Source organism: Aspergillus homomorphus (genome assembly GCF_003184865.1).
Source record: "Aspergillus homomorphus CBS 101889 unplaced genomic scaffold BO97scaffold_87, whole genome shotgun sequence".
Lineage (NCBI taxonomy): Eukaryota > Fungi > Ascomycota > Eurotiomycetes > Eurotiales > Aspergillaceae > Aspergillus > Aspergillus homomorphus.
The window spans coordinates 38875-55989 of NW_020291973.1; the positions used below are offsets into that span (position 1 = coordinate 38875).

The 17115-nt window shown below is 48.3% G+C and overlaps 5 protein-coding genes across 5 annotated transcripts; all 5 read left to right on the top strand.

Moving 5' to 3' along the window:
* Positions 1-2592: 2592 nt before the first annotated feature.
* Positions 2593-3379, top strand: BO97DRAFT_465762 (uncharacterized protein; the record flags this gene model as incomplete). Its single annotated transcript, XM_025699556.1, has 1 exon — positions 2593-3379. A coding segment is annotated over exon 1 (507 nt), but the record flags the coding sequence as incomplete, so codon positions are not given.
* Positions 3380-4407: 1028 nt separating this feature from the next.
* On the top strand, positions 4408-5106 carry BO97DRAFT_357967 (uncharacterized protein; the record flags this gene model as incomplete). The annotated part of the gene is made up of 1 exon (XM_025692230.1): positions 4408-5106. One exon carries the CDS (start codon positions 4408-4410, stop codon positions 5104-5106), a length of 699 nt encoding a protein of 232 aa, XP_025545954.1.
* Positions 5107-5567: 461 nt separating this feature from the next.
* On the top strand, positions 5568-15115 carry BO97DRAFT_447317 (uncharacterized protein; the record flags this gene model as incomplete). Its single annotated transcript, XM_025698761.1, has 5 exons — positions 5568-5853; positions 5902-8942; positions 8997-9071; positions 9134-13685; positions 13756-15115. The coding sequence occupies 5 exons, from the start codon at positions 5568-5570 to the stop codon at positions 15006-15008; spliced, it is 9207 nt and encodes a 3068-aa protein (XP_025545955.1). The 3' UTR covers positions 15009-15115.
* Positions 15116-15335: 220 nt separating this feature from the next.
* On the top strand, positions 15336-15551 carry BO97DRAFT_357982 (uncharacterized protein; the record flags this gene model as incomplete). Its single annotated transcript, XM_025692233.1, has 1 exon — positions 15336-15551. A coding segment is annotated over one exon (216 nt), but the record flags the coding sequence as incomplete, so codon positions are not given.
* A 384-nt stretch (positions 15552-15935) lies between these two features.
* BO97DRAFT_279640 (interferon alpha-inducible IFI6/IFI27 family protein) lies at positions 15936-16863 on the top strand. Its single transcript, XM_025691056.1, has 2 exons — positions 15936-16047; positions 16116-16863. Exon 2 carries the CDS (start codon positions 16260-16262, stop codon positions 16791-16793), a length of 534 nt encoding a protein of 177 aa, XP_025545957.1. The 5' UTR covers positions 15936-16047; positions 16116-16259; the 3' UTR covers positions 16794-16863.
* The last annotated feature ends 252 nt before the right edge of the window (positions 16864-17115 follow it).

Sequence of the window (17115 nt, forward strand, 5' to 3'; positions counted from 1 at the left end):
CGGCCATTCCTTTCTAGTAGCCTTCTGCATGAAAGCTCGGATATTTTGCTCTTGGTGCATTCTATGCTCGGTAACTTGAAAGGCAATCACCACGTCCTGCTCGGCATGGCAATCTTGCTTCATGTCGTTGGAGCGGTCGCTTGTAAGATGACGTGAGTTATAGGACTCAAAACTCTCCCAACCCACAACTTTTCCTTGACTCCCATTGACGAGACCAGCACCGATATCGAGGTTGACCAGAAGGATCACCTGCATACCTTCCTTGATCTCGGTGAAGGACTCAAATCTGTGATCCCGCAATTCCTGCAAAGACCCATCGGGTTCCCGCTGATTGTATTTCTCGAACGTCAGAACATCGCACTTCAAACTAGGTTCGAAAGAATCGCAGGCATTAAATATCCTTTTTTCCGTCGGTAGCCGATTGAATTCAGTCCGGTTAACTCGGCGTACCTCTTCTCGCGTCGGGAAAAGCCTTACGGCAGATTCGACATTTGTGTTGTGGTTGAGCAGCACATGTATATCCTCCTCATTAAGATCCCTACCCAGTCGGAACTTCTCTAGCAAATCTGTGAAGACTTTTTCTTTCTGCCTGTAGATCGTTCTCAAGTAAACGTGGGAAAAGTTGCAATGATTCCAGGCTTCGCTCCGAAAGGCCCATTTGTCCTCATCCAAATGGTCCCCATGTTCAAGGCACCTGTGAATGAAATCATTCATCTCCTTGATCATCTCTTGACCGCATTGTAGACAGTACTTGAAAGGTTTGACTGGTGGCAGCTGGCAAAAGTCACCAGTAACAATAAGTTGAACTCCACCGAATGGTTTGTCTGACTGTCTTGCTTCCTTCATAATAACATTCAGACGCTCGAAATGGTGATTCTCGACCATGCTGACCTCATCAAGGACTAAGACATCAGTGTCCGAGAGTCGTATTCTCATTCGGGCATTGTGTTTGATTTTTGCCAGTGGCCGCTTCATATGGTTCGGTGTCCAGCCAGCATAGGTCCAAAATGTACATCCGTTAACTTCCAACGCTGCTCTTCCAGTAGGAGCAATAACTTCTACTCTTTTCTTGTTTCCTTGAAGTTTTCGGACAAATGCTTTGAGAACTGTACTTTTACCGCATCCCGCAGCTCCGGTATAAAAAATATTCTGACCATTCAAGATAAGGCCGATTAAAGTACCTTGTTCGTTGTTCAACTCGAGCTCGAAACACAAGGATTTTGTCTCACGCATGTCGTTATCTGCGCGACTTCCTAACAGCTGTCGCTTTGCTCGTCGATTGCGCCGTCATCTCTGGCGGTTGCGCCGGCTCTTGCGCTTTGCCTTTGCAACACGTCTTGGCTCATTTGACGACTGAGCGTGTGGAGATTGCTTATGCTGATTTCCAACTCGGTTTCTCCCCATATTGTTGAGTAAGCCTATGTCAGCTGGCAGGGGTAAGGCTGATGCGGGTCTCATCTGCAGTAGTCAACCTCGTTAAATGATAGGCGTGATTCAAGGGAGACATAGCAACTCTGGAGGTCACATGTCAATATCATCACGTGAAGATTCGATATTGTGGCGTAATTTCTTGCATCTTACTGAAGCGTACGAGTGCTGTGGGTTCTGTCTGGTAAGCCAGTAGAGCAGCTTTAAGCAACAGCTTATCGGTCCTTCAAGCAGTTATGAACGCGCGAAATTGCTAATTGCAGCGGATAATTTGGCTATTGATCAAAAGGCAAGCGAGGTTAGAACTCACGGGATTCCTTCCACTTTCGACGGGGTCACGAACCGGGGAACGAGACGGCAGACGCCTGGCAAAGGGAGCAGTAAGCGACAAGAAACACTCCTTTCAGCAATTGGTATCCCACAGATGTGGTTTTATCCGATGGGAAACCATAACACAATAGGAATAAGAATGTGAGACCGCAAGATAGACGAGCACCCCCGTCAAATTCACAAGACACTAGTGCACCATTAATCTACATTCGAAAACTCTATGGCTTACTTCCAAAGAGTCATATATATCTTCGGACATTACTCCAGAGATTCACTCGAGGCTCACCTTACACTACGAACTATTTAGTCGGCGAGACAATAATGGATGGGTAGATAAGACTAATGAGGCCGTGACCTACTCATTAATTGTTCACCCAGACCCACGACAACCTCGTAGGAAAATGTAGAGGAATATTGATGCTGCTATGAGTTATAGATTCTTTACGTTGGTGCAATGTCAAAAGATAGGGACTGTAAAATGCTCAACGAAGAATGCTCTGGCTCTGCGTGGAACTCGAGCCGTTTAAATTATATATGAGCACCGATATACCGCTCGTACTGCTTGGAGTTCATAGTACAGCCATACTATCCCAGTATGAGTCTAGATAATTATTTCATCTTCGCCCTACAGACAGAAACGACTTGTGGGAGAGAACACTGCTAACATCAATGATCAACTTTGTAATTTTGGTTCTCTGTCGGTCCGGGTGGGACCTTTCATTGGTCGACAGCAGAAAGCCCTCGCGCATGCCATGATCCTTGACTCCTCGGCGCAACTTCAAATAGGCTCGTCTAGAACAAAAAATCTAGACAAAGACAAGAAGCACGGCATTACATTAATACTTAGAATTTGTATGCATAATTTAAAAAATTTATACCTGGTCGGCGCAGGCTATATTTGACTATGGGGATACTATGTATGGCCTTGTTACTTAACAGTCTCAGTCTTGTTTTCTAGTATCCTCATCTTACGAAGGGTCTATCCGGGCCCTTTGCTTTCTTGCAACATGGTTCTCAGAGAACTCCTATCAAAAGCTTTGGATAGCCTTTGCACTGATGAACATTTGGAACTCTTTAAACTCTATTGACACTCTTCGATCCCAGGGCATTAGCCATGATGTGTCTCTGCCGCAAATCATTGTTTAGCGGTGACCAGTCATCTGGAAAGAGCTCTGTACTCGAAGCAATTTCTGGAGTTTCTTTTCCTATTAAAGGCAACATCTGTACCGGATTTCCGACAGAGCTTGTGCTCCGCAAAAATTCTAGTGTTGGAGTTAGATTGTCTATCGTACCTCACCAATCGCGCAGCGAGGCAGAACAACAGTCATCGGGGAGCTTTTGTGAACAGCTTGATGGATTCGATGGGCTTCCTCGACTGATCGATAGTGCTAGAGCTGCAATGGGCATATCCACAAATGGGAAAGTATTTTCAAATGATCTTCTACGGGTCGAGGTGTCAGGGCTCGACAGACCGCACTTGATCATTGTCGATCTTCCAGGATTTATACACTCTGAGACAAAACAACAACCTGCGGCTGATGTTCAGTTAGTCCAGGATGTGGATCAGTCATTTATGAAAGAGCCGCGAAGCATCATTATAGAAGTGAATACGGTGACAGATTGTTTGTACTTAAGATACTCAATCAATGAATAATGTGACTTTCTACCCACCTACAACTTTGAGCATACGAAGTTTTAAGTAAAACATAAGATTTAATGGGTTTTTATTGGTTCTTGGCCTCGAACTCAATGTTGAACCATGCAGCAGATTCAATTTAACAGTAGCATCAGCATAATCTGGCAAAATGAAGGCGAAATTTGGCTTCTCGTAGAAATGTACTAATGTCCATTCATGGACCGGTCACGCATGATCTAGATCTTCTGTTTGTGTTGCATTGTACATTATACTTTCTTCAGGTCGCGGCATCCTCCGGTTCAGTGTAGCGATCGGAAAGAGAAAGAAAATCTCCCCAAACGCATTGTCGTCTTGTAGTTACAGGGTTACAAGAATTGATGGTACTCGTCAAGCAGTTGTTCAATATGTGAAAAGATATTACCGTACATAAGAAAGGAATGTTCGGCTCCAGATTGGGACAGTTTCTATGAGTTCACAAGGTGTTATTACGCCGGTTTTTATTGTGCCGGTTTGGCCACTTCATGGTCAATGAATGATGTAACCGAGGTCTAGCCCAGTCTTCGGGGTTGCAACAAGCCTTATCAGCAGGGTCGCAGTCGGTAACTCGAATGAGCTCCGGTCACCCGACAACAAGCTCACTGGATGTTAATGTTGGCAGCAAGATGAGTTTACGGTGGGCCTATTGAGAAGCTGGACGCTTGTTCGGATAAGAGCTCACCACAACGACAAACACGAAGATATCCCTCAGCGAGCCTAGGCACTGTAATCCACGGCACTGAAACATTTCTTAAGAAATGCGAGTTTCCTCTTCTCTTGAATAGATCAATGCAACGAAATACATCGTTATTCCCATCCGAAGCAATACGCTCACTGTTGGAGAACAATATTTGAGGTCTACGATTTTCTCACTCATGTGAAGATTTCTATAGTCCTTTCATTATAAAGAATCCAACAGCATGGATCGTTACAGCGCTACGCGTAATATCTCAGCTAACGGCAACCCGCAAACGATCATGAGGCAATGGTTTCGGCTCGGCACCGATGAATTGTTGTTTGCAAAAGCCAGAGAGTTTCAGAGACGTTACTCCTTGAATACCAACTGTTATAAGAATCACATTCGATTAGCAGCTGGATATTGCCACATGCCTGTGATTATACTGCAGAATCCATGCAACAACCACACCAAAGATTTCTATGACATGTTCACGCAAAATTCTGCTTTGAAGATCATTCGAGACATCCTCGAAGACATTGGCCTGAACATCGATGACGTTCCCATCTTGGACTTATGTCCAATGATCAGCGACCAATGGGCGCAGACTAGAGCTCAAAGTGGACACTCAAAAGAAGTTTTGCAAGCGATATATGACGCGTACGACTTAACAACTCAATACCTAGAGGTACTGCAACCCGCCACAGTCATCGTCTTGCAGTGTGCTACCAACCAATCCGCGGTGGGAAAACATCCTTTTCTTGGGAACGTGAATCATCCGGTTGCTCAACGCCTATGCTCCTCTATGGATGAGGCAATGGGCAGAAAATCCCGAGTCGAGCAGATTGTTCATCACCAGGTTCGCATGGTGGCTGGCTTTCATCCCAGTAGGATCTGGCATGAATCAGATCCTGCCTTGAGGAAGATCCTTGCCACAACACTTCGTGATATATTGTCTTCTGTTTATGTACCGTACGCGCAACAAATCGGTACGCCTTAAGATGACAAGAATGGAAGCAATTTAAAGGTTGAGTCACGCATGTTATTCTCTGCGTATATTCTGTGTCTGGTCGTCATTTGTGGAGACAAATCGTTGCGAGAATTGAACAAAATGTTACTTCATACGTTATCGGTCTAGACCGGTCTAAATAATGCTGAGCTTGCAATGGTAGAACTCACCTTATACTGCCTTGGACGGTTCAGTAGTTGAAGTTTGTGCATTGACAATGGCATAAGAATAGTTCTTTATGATACTGACGATGGAAAGCACGATTATAATCTGCAGAAGGTAATGCTAGTCACATCAATCACTTACGATTTAAGATCATCTTTTAAAATTAACTCGCCATAGCTGATACCGAAAAAAAGCCCTAAGAGCAGCAACAGACAGAACACATATTGGAAAAAGCTATAGAAATAATTATTATTGTTCATATTTCACCTCCTGTTAGTTTTATCAAAATGTTCGCGCGCGAGTTGAAGTTTATCTTCAATCATGTCGTTCATCCGTCAATGCTACCTCAACACAATGATACAGAGGTCAACGATCTGGAGGGCCCCATGGAGCAAAGCTTGTATCAGGTGGCTCTTGAAGCCCTAGAAGGATTCGTTCAAGCTTGTCCGCCAGAATTTACAGGACCCTGGAACACTGTTATCAACATGCTAGAGCATTGGAAGGAGATTGATAAGCATGAGACTGTGTGTGAAGACACCTTGACCTGTATCTTGTCTGATCTACGAAAACATGGTATATTTGTCACCCATCGTGTACAGGATTTGACTGACATCATTTCAGGGGCTGTAGCGCTCTATATCCGCGCTCAGAATTGTGGCTTTCTAGCCTACTTTGACCGGGATCGTGACAGATTGATTTTTGATGCGTTTGAAGCGTCTCCCCGAGCGGCAGATGTGCTACGCGCGCCTGGGAGTCTGCTCCGTCAATTCCCTGGTCAGAGCGTGGAAATTCCAGCAGCCATGACTGAAAAACCGGACTTTTGCTCTTGGTTAGCAGGACAGATTAGTCGCCTCTTCATTGAGACTGTGAACAAGATGGTTCCTACTACCAGGAAAGCCGGAGTTCAGGCTCTGGAGCTGCGCGATACTGTCCATCCTGGAATGGTTACTGAAAACATAATGATCCAGCTTCTGGCACACGGTAATCATAACAGCTGGCCATGCTTCGAGAAGCACATGCAGGATGAAGTCAACTGGAGGTCCAGTAAACATCCTTGGAGGCGGTCTCCTCTTTGGTTTGTGATGCGTGTGGCACTGCAAACTGTCCTTCGACGCACTTTCACAGATATCAAGGGGCAGACTCAATATAAGAATTTCATGCTCTACCTCATTGCCGAAATCGCGATAAAAGCCAATCACATGCCAGCAGCCCTCTCTGCTGATCAGCTACAGATCATTCGCGCTAAAATGGCCCGTCGAATCACCAAGCTCGATAGTGGCGTCTATGATTTTGTGGCGCAGCATGTACTCTCGGCGGACATAGCCCTTAAGACCAGATTGGCGAAAGTTCAGATGACAATCCGAAGAAATGATTCAGTCGCTATCCCGCACAATATCGTATGTACCCAACAAGACCTGCAGTTGACTCTCCCTCAATCATCTACCTATCTTGCAGCAGCATTATCCTCAGGCCTTGCAGAAGAAGTGACTTCACAATTTGATGGCCACGGTCAGATTCGAGACTCCCGTGATAGTCGGGGCCTTCCCATCCCAAGACAAGATGACCTCTTGTCTATTCTGGACTTTGACCGATGGGTTGAATATGATATGGGTGGCTGGGCTGAGTCGGTGCCTCTATCAGAGGACCTCATATCTGTGTTAGCGGATCGATTCGGCCAGTATGACAGATATGGGTCTCAACTGTTTGCGGGTAACCCTGTGGCAGTGTCAACTATGCGACTGACCCAGTTAGAATTGTGGGTCACCATCGACCGCATGTGCACCGTGTTGTGCCCGCTTTTGAAGGATTATTCACCTGAAATCCCGGCCGAATTTCTCGAGCCATTGCTGTTACCCCAGCGTGGTCAGATGCGCAGAGCCCAAAAAATTGAGAATTATATCCGAGCTCGGCATCGGGACCAGAACCGTGGGTCCATATTCCGCAACCCTGAATCCGAGAACTTTGCGGTCTCATATTACGAATCCTCGGGAAGACTTGCGCAATTGCGACAGGATATTGAGCAATACGCCGAGGGCAAAGTGCACGAGAAAAGACGCGAATGGGAATCAAAATCAAGTCGATACCATATGCTACAATACCAAGCTGGACAGCTCGAACATGAGATGGAGCTGAACTCGCGAGGACGCTACAACTGCGTGTCTACGTGTAGGAAATGCTCGTTCATAAACCAGGCATCAAGCATCCTCATCGATATCTATGAGTGGCCTCTTCCGGAGAATGAAAGCACAATTAAGACTGTTCTTTTTGAACTAGCCTGCCCTCATTGGTTCGTGGCATGGCGCGATCTCACCTGGAAAATCCTTCAGGACTTTGGGCGACGGGAGGTTAAAAGGGCCCAGGACATGGAGCAGAATCTGCTGAACTATGGCGAAACCCACGATTTTGCCGTGCAGTGGGGCCAGCGCCTCACTCTAGGTTCCAAGACGAAGTCATGGCGACGGACCCATTACAATCCTCAGCCCTTTCCGGTGGACTTTGAGAAGATCAACCTCCCAAATCCGCTCCAATTCAAGCTCCTAGACAGTGCCAGTGACTGCAATAGCTGGGTTACCGACCAGGCCAAATCTTCAACACTCAAGCCATTGTGCACATTGGAGCTTCCTCAAGGATCCTATTCCCATCTCCAATATGCGGTGGATTCTTTTCGACATACCCAGAACGAGGTACTCGCGGATCAAGCCCACTGTCACCCCACGCTGAGCCTACATGAATTTATCGCATTCGGCTGCTTACGAGCGGGTGAACGCGTACAGTGGCTCAACATATTACGTGAGCTCGCGTCTCCTGCTCTTTCGCTAAATCAAGAGTCAGTCGGCATTCTGATCCGCCAGGCGGCATGGGAGTTAGGCACTCCCGGCGACAGGACGGAGTTGAGAGAAGCCCACCGCGTCTTCGAGGACGTATCTTTCAGCGAGCGTCTTTTGGAGACGTTGGAACACCGCCTCGACTCTATTGAAGCCAACTGGAATGAGCATCAGACTCTCCAAACGCTGATCGTCCTCGGTCTCCGCACGCTCAATTTGTCAAGGGCAGGTTCGGTGGTCGAACGAGCTGCCGCATTCATACGTCGCGGTCGACGGGTCACGATACGATGGATTGAGAATCTGATCAATGCGCTGGATTCGCATTTTGGCGTGCAGAGTGAAGCGCATCAGGAACTACTTGTTCGAGTTGGAGGCATTTGTCAGCTCACATATGCCGTGGAGTCAGACCATGTGACGACCATCCTACGCAGCTCCGAAGATCTTTTCCATCTAACCCGCGCCTCCATCGTTGTCTTTGAGAACACTCCACCAGAGCTGAGGTGTAAGATGCCGGCGGCTGCCGGGTGGGTGCGGACCTCCAGAATCCTCCATCATGTGGAGACACGTACCCGTCAGCTGGTTCAGCAGGATGCCTCAGGATTCAATCAGGCAGTCAGAAATAGTGTGCCTAACCTGGCAATAACTAACACCTGGAGCTTCGGGAACGGCAATTTGACCCGATGGGCGGTCAATCAGGTAGCGCCGGATGGAACGCGACAGAAGCGGCAGGTACGGTATGATCTGCTGAGTGGGGAGCTCCTCGTCGATAATTCGCCGCCCGGCCGTCTCCCCGAGAGTTACAGGCAAGACCCATCCTACAAGCGAATTTTTGGCTTGGTAAGCAAGGATATAGAATCTAACTCTTCAGTACAATTCCGCTAATCACTCCAGCGAACACTCATTGTCGTCCCATCAAATTTGCCTGGATGTAGATTCATGTCCGCGCGACCATTTGAAGGCTATCAGGTAATCCTTTCTTTTCTGGCAGGAGACTGCTTGTGATGCAAGAAGCTCATTGTGGTCAATAGGTTCATTTTGGACAGGAAGAAGATCGTCTTCTTGTCAAGGCTGAGAAGGCCGGTCAAGTGCTCAAATTTATTCCGCACGACTGGCTTCAGGGAGACTTTCCCCAGTGTCTGCTCACAGATTACGCACACTGGCTCAACCTGGAAGATGAAACGCTGGAATTCCGTCCACTCGCGCAGGCATGGCAGCCTGATCAGCGTAATTGGCGTCTTTCGACCAACTTCACGGATGCAGAACCGGCCGTCATGGTGCGACCTCGTTGCACGATGATTGGCGTCCATAGCCAACTTTTCAGCCAACTGTCCAATTTACTGGCGGCATTGGATAGGCCAGATCATATGATTGTGTATCAAAATTCAGAGGGCATCGTCGTAGTCGATATGATTAGATTACGGCTGCGGTTTCTCGTCAATGGAGACGGTCTGTTAGAATCTCCTGAGTTGCATGCCATCGTCGACAGGGACCAGGATATCGGATGTTTTTATGGCCTCAAGAACAAATTGGTTCTACAAGACATCAAGGAAAAGAGCCAACGATCGGTATTGATACCGTTTGGGGACGCTCAACTGTGGAAGGCGAGACATCATAGTGTCGTCCAAATTGAGCCACCAGAGGAGCGTCGCATCCGATATTTCCAGTACTTTTTGGATCGAGATATGCAGGAACTTCGAGGCCCATCTGATATGCTGGGAATACTCTACCAGGCTTATATGCATGCGCTCACCGGCTTTGTTCTCGCGGATCCCTCTATCCAGCGACCGGGAACCGCCGAAGCCCTTCGAATCTTGCGGCAGGCGAGGTTGCGGTCACCTTTGCCCCTCGAAAAAGAGAGCATCAAGCTGCTGGGGCGTCTGGCAGCATTGACGCCACGACGAACGTATTATCCAAGTCATCTGAAGACCATGCAGTCAGTCGAGTGGAATAGCGATCTCGGGGAACTGGCACAGCACGACGACTTCCGGGCCCTCGTTCAAATGATCGCCGACCATGCTCAGTCATTCTCTATGTTGCATAATGTCAGCACGGAGGATCAGGAGGCATACGTGAATTGCTACCAGGATCGGGGTGAGCCACATTTGATTGAGAGGGCCCGTTTCCGCAACGCGCAGTTCTACCCTGCTGAATTCGGGGGCAGCATAGTGCGCTCCGCACCGACGCCGTCGCCGTATTCGGCGCGCGACCGCGGCAGCGGGAGTGAACGAAGCGGCCGTGTCTATGAGGTGGCGACTCTAATTCGTGACTGGCCGAAATGGGTACCGCAATGTTCAGAACTGTATTCGACAGTGAGCTCATGGAAACACGTGCAGCTTGCTGCCATGCGTGTTGCTGACCTTAATTATAATGAGCTACTGGAATTGTCATTCGGAGACGCATGGGGCGCTCTGTATGAGCTGTGCCGGTCGCCGGATCGGCGACAGAGCTCATACAGCCTCATGTCTCTCTTCTGTATAATTGCTTTCAAAGGAGACGAGCAACTGTCCAACCTGCGACCGTTACTTTCGGTTGCATTTTCGGGTCAATTTGCTGATCTTCCGGTGCCGGGCTACGGGGAACGGGGACCCGTGCTCAACTTGCAGCGAGGAGAAGAGCCTGTTCCATCCGAAATTACAGCTCTTGTCAGCTCCCATTACGCTCCATTCCAAAACTGTTCGCCTTTGTCAAATCTGTCAAAAACAGGAGGGAAAGAGATTCAGGAGGACCGAGAAAGGTATAGTCTGGAAAAGGAGATATACTTGACTCAATGCCGGGATCACGTCATGGAGCAATGGCCGTGCGAAAGGCCTCAGCTCCAGGGTTGTTCCCAACTAGACTACGAAGGCGCCTCAAAGGCTTGTGCTTTGCTGTGTACCCAGTGGTACCAAAATCGCACCTTCCTGCGATTCCTTCGAGAGGTCCAGGCTCGGCTAAATACGAGTGGAACCGAACCACTGGGGCCTGTTCGGAACGTTCCGCCAGCGCCGCTTCATCTTAATTCCGCCAGAACAACATATTGCCCACCCTCGCTACTGGGCCTAATACAGTCACGTGATATCATGACTACCGTGCCTATTCCACAGCCACCTCCTCTGAAATTTTCCAGGCATCGCCTTCCCACGCGGCACAGAAGCGCGACAACTTCGAAGCTCCTTGCCCTTGTGTCTGAATTTCGTAACAATGTCGATCCAGACTATCGGGAATATGGGGACGGCCTTCAGGAGAGCCTCGACGCCTTAGAAATAAGCGATTTGCCATGTTTACCTACGTCGCTACCTGTGCCGCGCGATGTCCTTGAGTGTGAATGTCATATGCTCGAACGACAGACAGAGGACCTCTGGAATTGTCTTTATCGAGCATTGAGCGCTACCAATAGAGCCACAGAAAAGATCGCGAGTGGCCTACTCTGGCCACAAATCAATGTGCTCTCTATCTTGTCACTCCTCGTGGCTAATCAATGGCAGCGAGTTCCAGAGTTGTGGAAGACTCCAATACTAAGCTTCGCTAAGTGTGTCGCAACTTTACGTCGCTGCAGACGTCTTCTACTCTTCTACGACCGGGTCGATATCGACGGCTTTTTCAAGGAAGCCGAGGCTGCGGAGTGTGAAGGATGGGATGCTGCGACAAGACCGGAATGGCTTCTACTTGAGATTGAGAATAACATCACCATTCGTGCCTGCCAAGCCGAGGTTGCACAGCGGATCATCTGCCCTGACCCGCCTGGAAACTCCGTTCTGCAGTTGAATATGGGCGAAGGAAAGACCAGCGTGATTACTCCTATGGTCGCGATGGTACTAGCAGACGGCTCCCAAGTACCACAAATCATTGTCCTCAAACCCCTCTTTCGGCAAAGCTTAGATATACTCACTCAGCTACTGGGCAGGATACTGGGTCGACCCATCTATCATGTGCCTTTTTCGAGGGATACCCCTCTCGATAAAAAGATGATCAAAGCTTTAAGGATGATTTACGAGCAATGTCAAAAGAATCAAGGAGTCTTGATCGCGCTGCCGGAACATATTCTATCGTTTCGTTTAGTAGGGCTAGACCTGGTGTACCGGAAGCCAAACCTAGCCCAGAAAGCGATCGCATTAGAGGCGTGGCTGCAAGATAATTGCCGGAATATCATTGACGAGAGCGACGAGATTCTCGACCCCAAATTTCAGTTAGTGTACACTGTCGGAAATCAACAGTCCCTGGATGGGCATAGTGATCGCTGGCAAATCGTGCAGGGCTTGCTGTCGGTGGTGGAACAGCAAGCGAGAGAACTCCATGTCCAGGACCCGGCCAGTATTAATTTTGAGTACCATGGTGCTCGGTACCCTGTTTTCCACTTTCTGAATGCCGACGCGGTAAATGTCTTGGTAGACATGGTTCTAACGTCTATCAACGAACAAGGTCTACCCGGACTACCGCTGCATCTCTGGGCCCGCCATATCCGTCATCGCGCATTCAATTTTATCCGGTTCCCTGACCTGACGCCGCTGGAGGTGCAGGTCCCCCGAGACACTTTTGGGCAGGGGAATGTCTTGCGCAAATTGCTGGCTCTGCGTGGCTTCCTCGCCCACGGCATTCTCGGGTTCGCCCTAGCAGCAAAGAGGTGGCTTGTGGACTACGGCCTTTCTCCGAGCCGATGCATGATGGCAGTGCCGTTCCGGGCGAAGGGAGTTCCATCCGAGCACGCAGAGTTTGGCCATCCAGACGTGGCAATCATTCTGACGTGCTTGAGCTACTACTACCACGGCCTCAGTGTTGAGCAAGTTCGGCATTGCTTCACCCTGCTAGGGAAGGAGAATGACCCTGAGGCTGCGTACCAAGACTGGATCCGTAGAGATGTATCCACTCTACCTGAGGAGCTCCGAGCGCTAACCAGTGTTAACCTGGAAGACACAGGGGCTTTTTTGAAAATTCTCTACCCTCATCTGCAGCATCAGAAAGGACTCATCGACTTCTATCTTTCGCGAGTTGTATTTCCAAGGGAGGCGAAAGAATTTCCTCACAAGCTATGCACTTCTGCGTGGGATCTGCCCTCAAAGTCTGACCGGCCACTTACCACTGGCTTCAGCGGGACTAATGATAACCGGTTCCTTCTTCCACATTCTGCGCCGCAGCATGATCTACCGGAACTCCTGCATACCAATGCGATGGTCTTGGGCCACCTTTTACGCGAGGAGAACAAGCGGTGTATTCTAGCACAGGATACGCAAGGCTGTCAACTTCAGGCGGAGCAGCTCCTCGATCTCATTTCCCGGCAGGATCCCCCGATTCAGGTCATCATAGACGTGGGGGCGCAGATTCTCGAACTGAGCAACAGAAGCGTTGCGCAACGGTGGCTTTCTACAACTGCATCCGCTAATGTGGAGGCCGCCATCTTTTTTGATGAGTCTGATGAGGTGGTTGTGCTTGATCGTGGAGGACACGTCGAGAGACTAGTATCGTCCCCATTTCGACAACACATGGCGAAATGCCTAGTGTTTCTCGATCAGCAACATTCTCGCGGTGTAGATCTGAAGCTTCCCTCGCATTATAGGGCCGCGGTGACATTGGGTCCTCGCTTAGCCAAAGATAGACTAGTACAAGGTACGTGTGACCTAGAGGATCCGCTTATATCATTTTCGTTCGTGATCATGACTGACAAAGAGTTTCACAGCATGCAACAGGATGCGAGGAATAGGTCAAGGGCAATCCGTGACGTTTGTTATTCCACCTTGTGTGAGTCGCAATATGTCATCGCAGGGCACAGCCATCACTTCACTCGACGTGGTTCGATGGGCCCTAGTCCAGACATGCAATGTTTTCAAAAGTTTGGCCCCGCTCTGGGCATCTCAAGGGCTACAATATCACAAGCGTCAAATAGCATGGGATAAGTTGTTGCGAGCGGAAAGCCCCCCGCAAGAGGCCATTCGGCATATGCAAGAACCTGAGGCCCGGACCTTGTCTCAATTATACGCCCCATGGAACAAACCCGAGGCTTCGTCTGTTGACGAAAAGCTGGATACGAGTAATTCTGCAATACAAAAACTCTTGAATGTTTGGGGGAACTCAGGTCGAGGTATGCAACAGGGGCCTGGGTTGCACGAGGAACATGAGCGTCAAATTAGCCACGAAGTTCAGAGAGAGCAGCAGAGTTGTCGACCTCCCGGGCTTCCTGCAGCACTTCACCGTGTCCATGACGACGTTCGTTACCTCGTAACCCATGGCACTTTGCCTGAAAGCAGTTCCACTGCAGTTCGACCAGCATTTGAGATCTTTCGGCAAACTTCGGCGGGCCAGTTTGACTTTCCGACTTCACTAGCCCCTCGTCTCTTCGCGACAGAGGACTTTACTTGCACTGTAAAGCAAAGAGAACAAGCTTGTACCGATGATTTTCTTAAGCCCGCTCACTGGGTTCTTGCGAATGCGTACAACCAGGAACTGCTCCTTCTGAGTCAGTACGAAGTCAACGAGCTCTTCCACCTCATCCGGTCCTCGCAGAAGACAAGACTGCTCATTTACACTCCAAAAACAACAAAAATCATGCGGTCGTTCGACTCTCTGGATTTCCTACAATTAGGCCTCGGTCTTACAATGCCCCGTCAGCCTCAAGCTACCGCTCAGGATTTGGGTCTATTCGCTGGCACTCTTTACTTCGAATCGTTCTCTATCTACGAAAGCTTTCGCCAATTCCTCGGGTTGGTGACTGATAGCTATCGAGAGATCCCAGAGGACCAAGTGACCAACGAAGGTTATGTCGACTCAGATACAAGAATGGCCCATAATTGGCCTGTAAATTCTCCCTTTCGTTCATGTCCATTGCAGTTTTTGGGTGCTGTTCTAGATATACGTAGCAAGAGTCACGGATACTTACAGACTCATGCTGGCACGATCGTGGAAACAGTGCCACTTAGTGCAACCTACTTCTAAGGGATTGGCTGCAATTGGTAACTGCAGCGAATTATCCAGCCCACACAAACTTGTTGCAATGTTTGATATACGGTGATTATATTAATTTCGAGCAATACATATGCCTGAGCTGTACCATTTATGAATGAGCATGAAATATTCTTCCTTGCAATCGAGCGTCTAGCGGATAAGTTGCAGAAGAGAGTCCGAGCACCTCGGCTACTTCAAAATGTGGTCTGGATCTACAGACTCCAGCTGGAAAGGTGGGGTCTTATCGAGTGTAAAATTCAAGCAATAGACAGAGCAATTCTTGTAGACTCGGTCATCAATACCGGAAGTTTTGTTTAGGAAATGATCCAGCATAGTCGGCAGATCAATGCGACTCTTAGGATTGTGGTGGTGGCTGGTGTGGTTCAGAAACAGGCTATGGCCGCTCGCAGCCCATTTTGCATGCTTGCACGCAAGTCGAATGTTGGGCTTGTTGCCCTTCGCCTTTCAGAGAACAAATCCATCGGCACTAGAACAACTGATACAGGAAACGACTTTTTGGTACGATGCACCTAGCATCGCAGCAACTCAACGTGATCATGCGCCTCTGCGATTATTTATGAATGCTTTACATCATACTTGTATTCGCTTTTGCTCAACATGGCTTGATTCGTCCCGTTTACCTGGGAAAGTGCTGCCGTGAACCGCCTTCTTTCATACCTCCAGATCGAACTTAAAGCATAGATTATTTATACCAAGTGAAGATCTCTGTTAGTGCTAGTGTTACCCCCGACTCATTTTAGCAAGCCAGACACGTTCTATTCACATCTGTTTTGCCTGGCATGACATCAACTGGTTCACAGTAAGGAAACTACGATAAGACAAATCATGATCAGTCTTGTAGCAACATGTGCGTAAAGCCATAGATATGCGTAACTGGTTGAACCCTGTTATCAACCATTACTAGCCGAAATAATGGATTGCAGTAATTGCGACTATGCTACTTTGGTAAATATTGCAACTGGAGACAGCCTAATAGAATCGGAAGTCCACTGGCACTCCATTTTCTTGAGTCAGTGCTATAACTACCGTTCCACTACCCCTCATTCTAACCCGAAGACTAATTAAACCCTACTGCAGTCTTCTTGTTGTAAATTGTTGTGCAGGACTAACGTTTCGTTCACATCCAATCCTTTGATTGAGAAACTTCTAAGCGACCGTTCCTCTGTTTATCTATCCTTCATAGCTCAAATCTCGAGAATTATTCGATCTCTCTTCCAAACCATGGAATACCTACGTGATGCAATAAACTCCACTATTTCCTTCGGCCAGGATGTTGCGCAAGAACATAAAACTGCTCTAGCTGTCGGTAGTACGGGGCTTGCCCTTGCTACAGCGCCTATCACCGGGCCTGCAGTACTAGGCGCGGTTGGTTTCAGCGCCTCGGGGCCTGTTGCAGCCTCATTTGCTGCAGCATGGCAATCTTCACTCGGGGTGGTTCAGGCTGGGAGTCTGTTTGCCACCCTACAAGGTGCTGCGATGGGCGGTGCTGCTGCGGGAACATTCACAGCAGCTTCAAACATTGGGGTTGGGATGATGGGATCTGCAGCAATCGGAACACAATGGACTCATATAAAAAACGGCATATGGTTGAAGCGTGATGGTGATCATTCTGATACAACTGAACACTATTGTAAGAGATTATTGCCCGCCTGCTTGTCGCTCAAGGCTAACATAGACGAAGATGAAGATTTTCCCATCGACACCACAAAATGCATGATAAATGACTCACACGTGGTTGAAGGAAAAATTCTTTAGAGACCGAATTTTCGAAATTGCGCAAAATAGATATGTCCTAGTCGGAGAGAGGGGTTGGGTAGTTTGCCCATATACTTATTCTAAACGACCGGCAGAATAGGAATTGCTGCAATAGAATACCATATTCCTCGAAGCAGACATCATTGCTCACTATTATTTAGACTCATGGTTGTCTTCAAATTCAAATTCAAATTGTCAGGATTCACGCGTGGGTACTGGGCCTTACCAATAACCTGTTGGTAAGAATCGTATTGATTTATCAGAATTGTAGCTGAAGACGAAAGATAATCATACATTAAATGTCTCATTCAGGGATAAGTCT

Excerpts from the sequence above, each read along its gene's own strand:
- BO97DRAFT_279640 (XM_025691056.1), top strand. The coding sequence starts at position 16,260 with ATGGAATACCTACGTGATGCAATAAACTCCACTATTTCCTTCGGCCAG.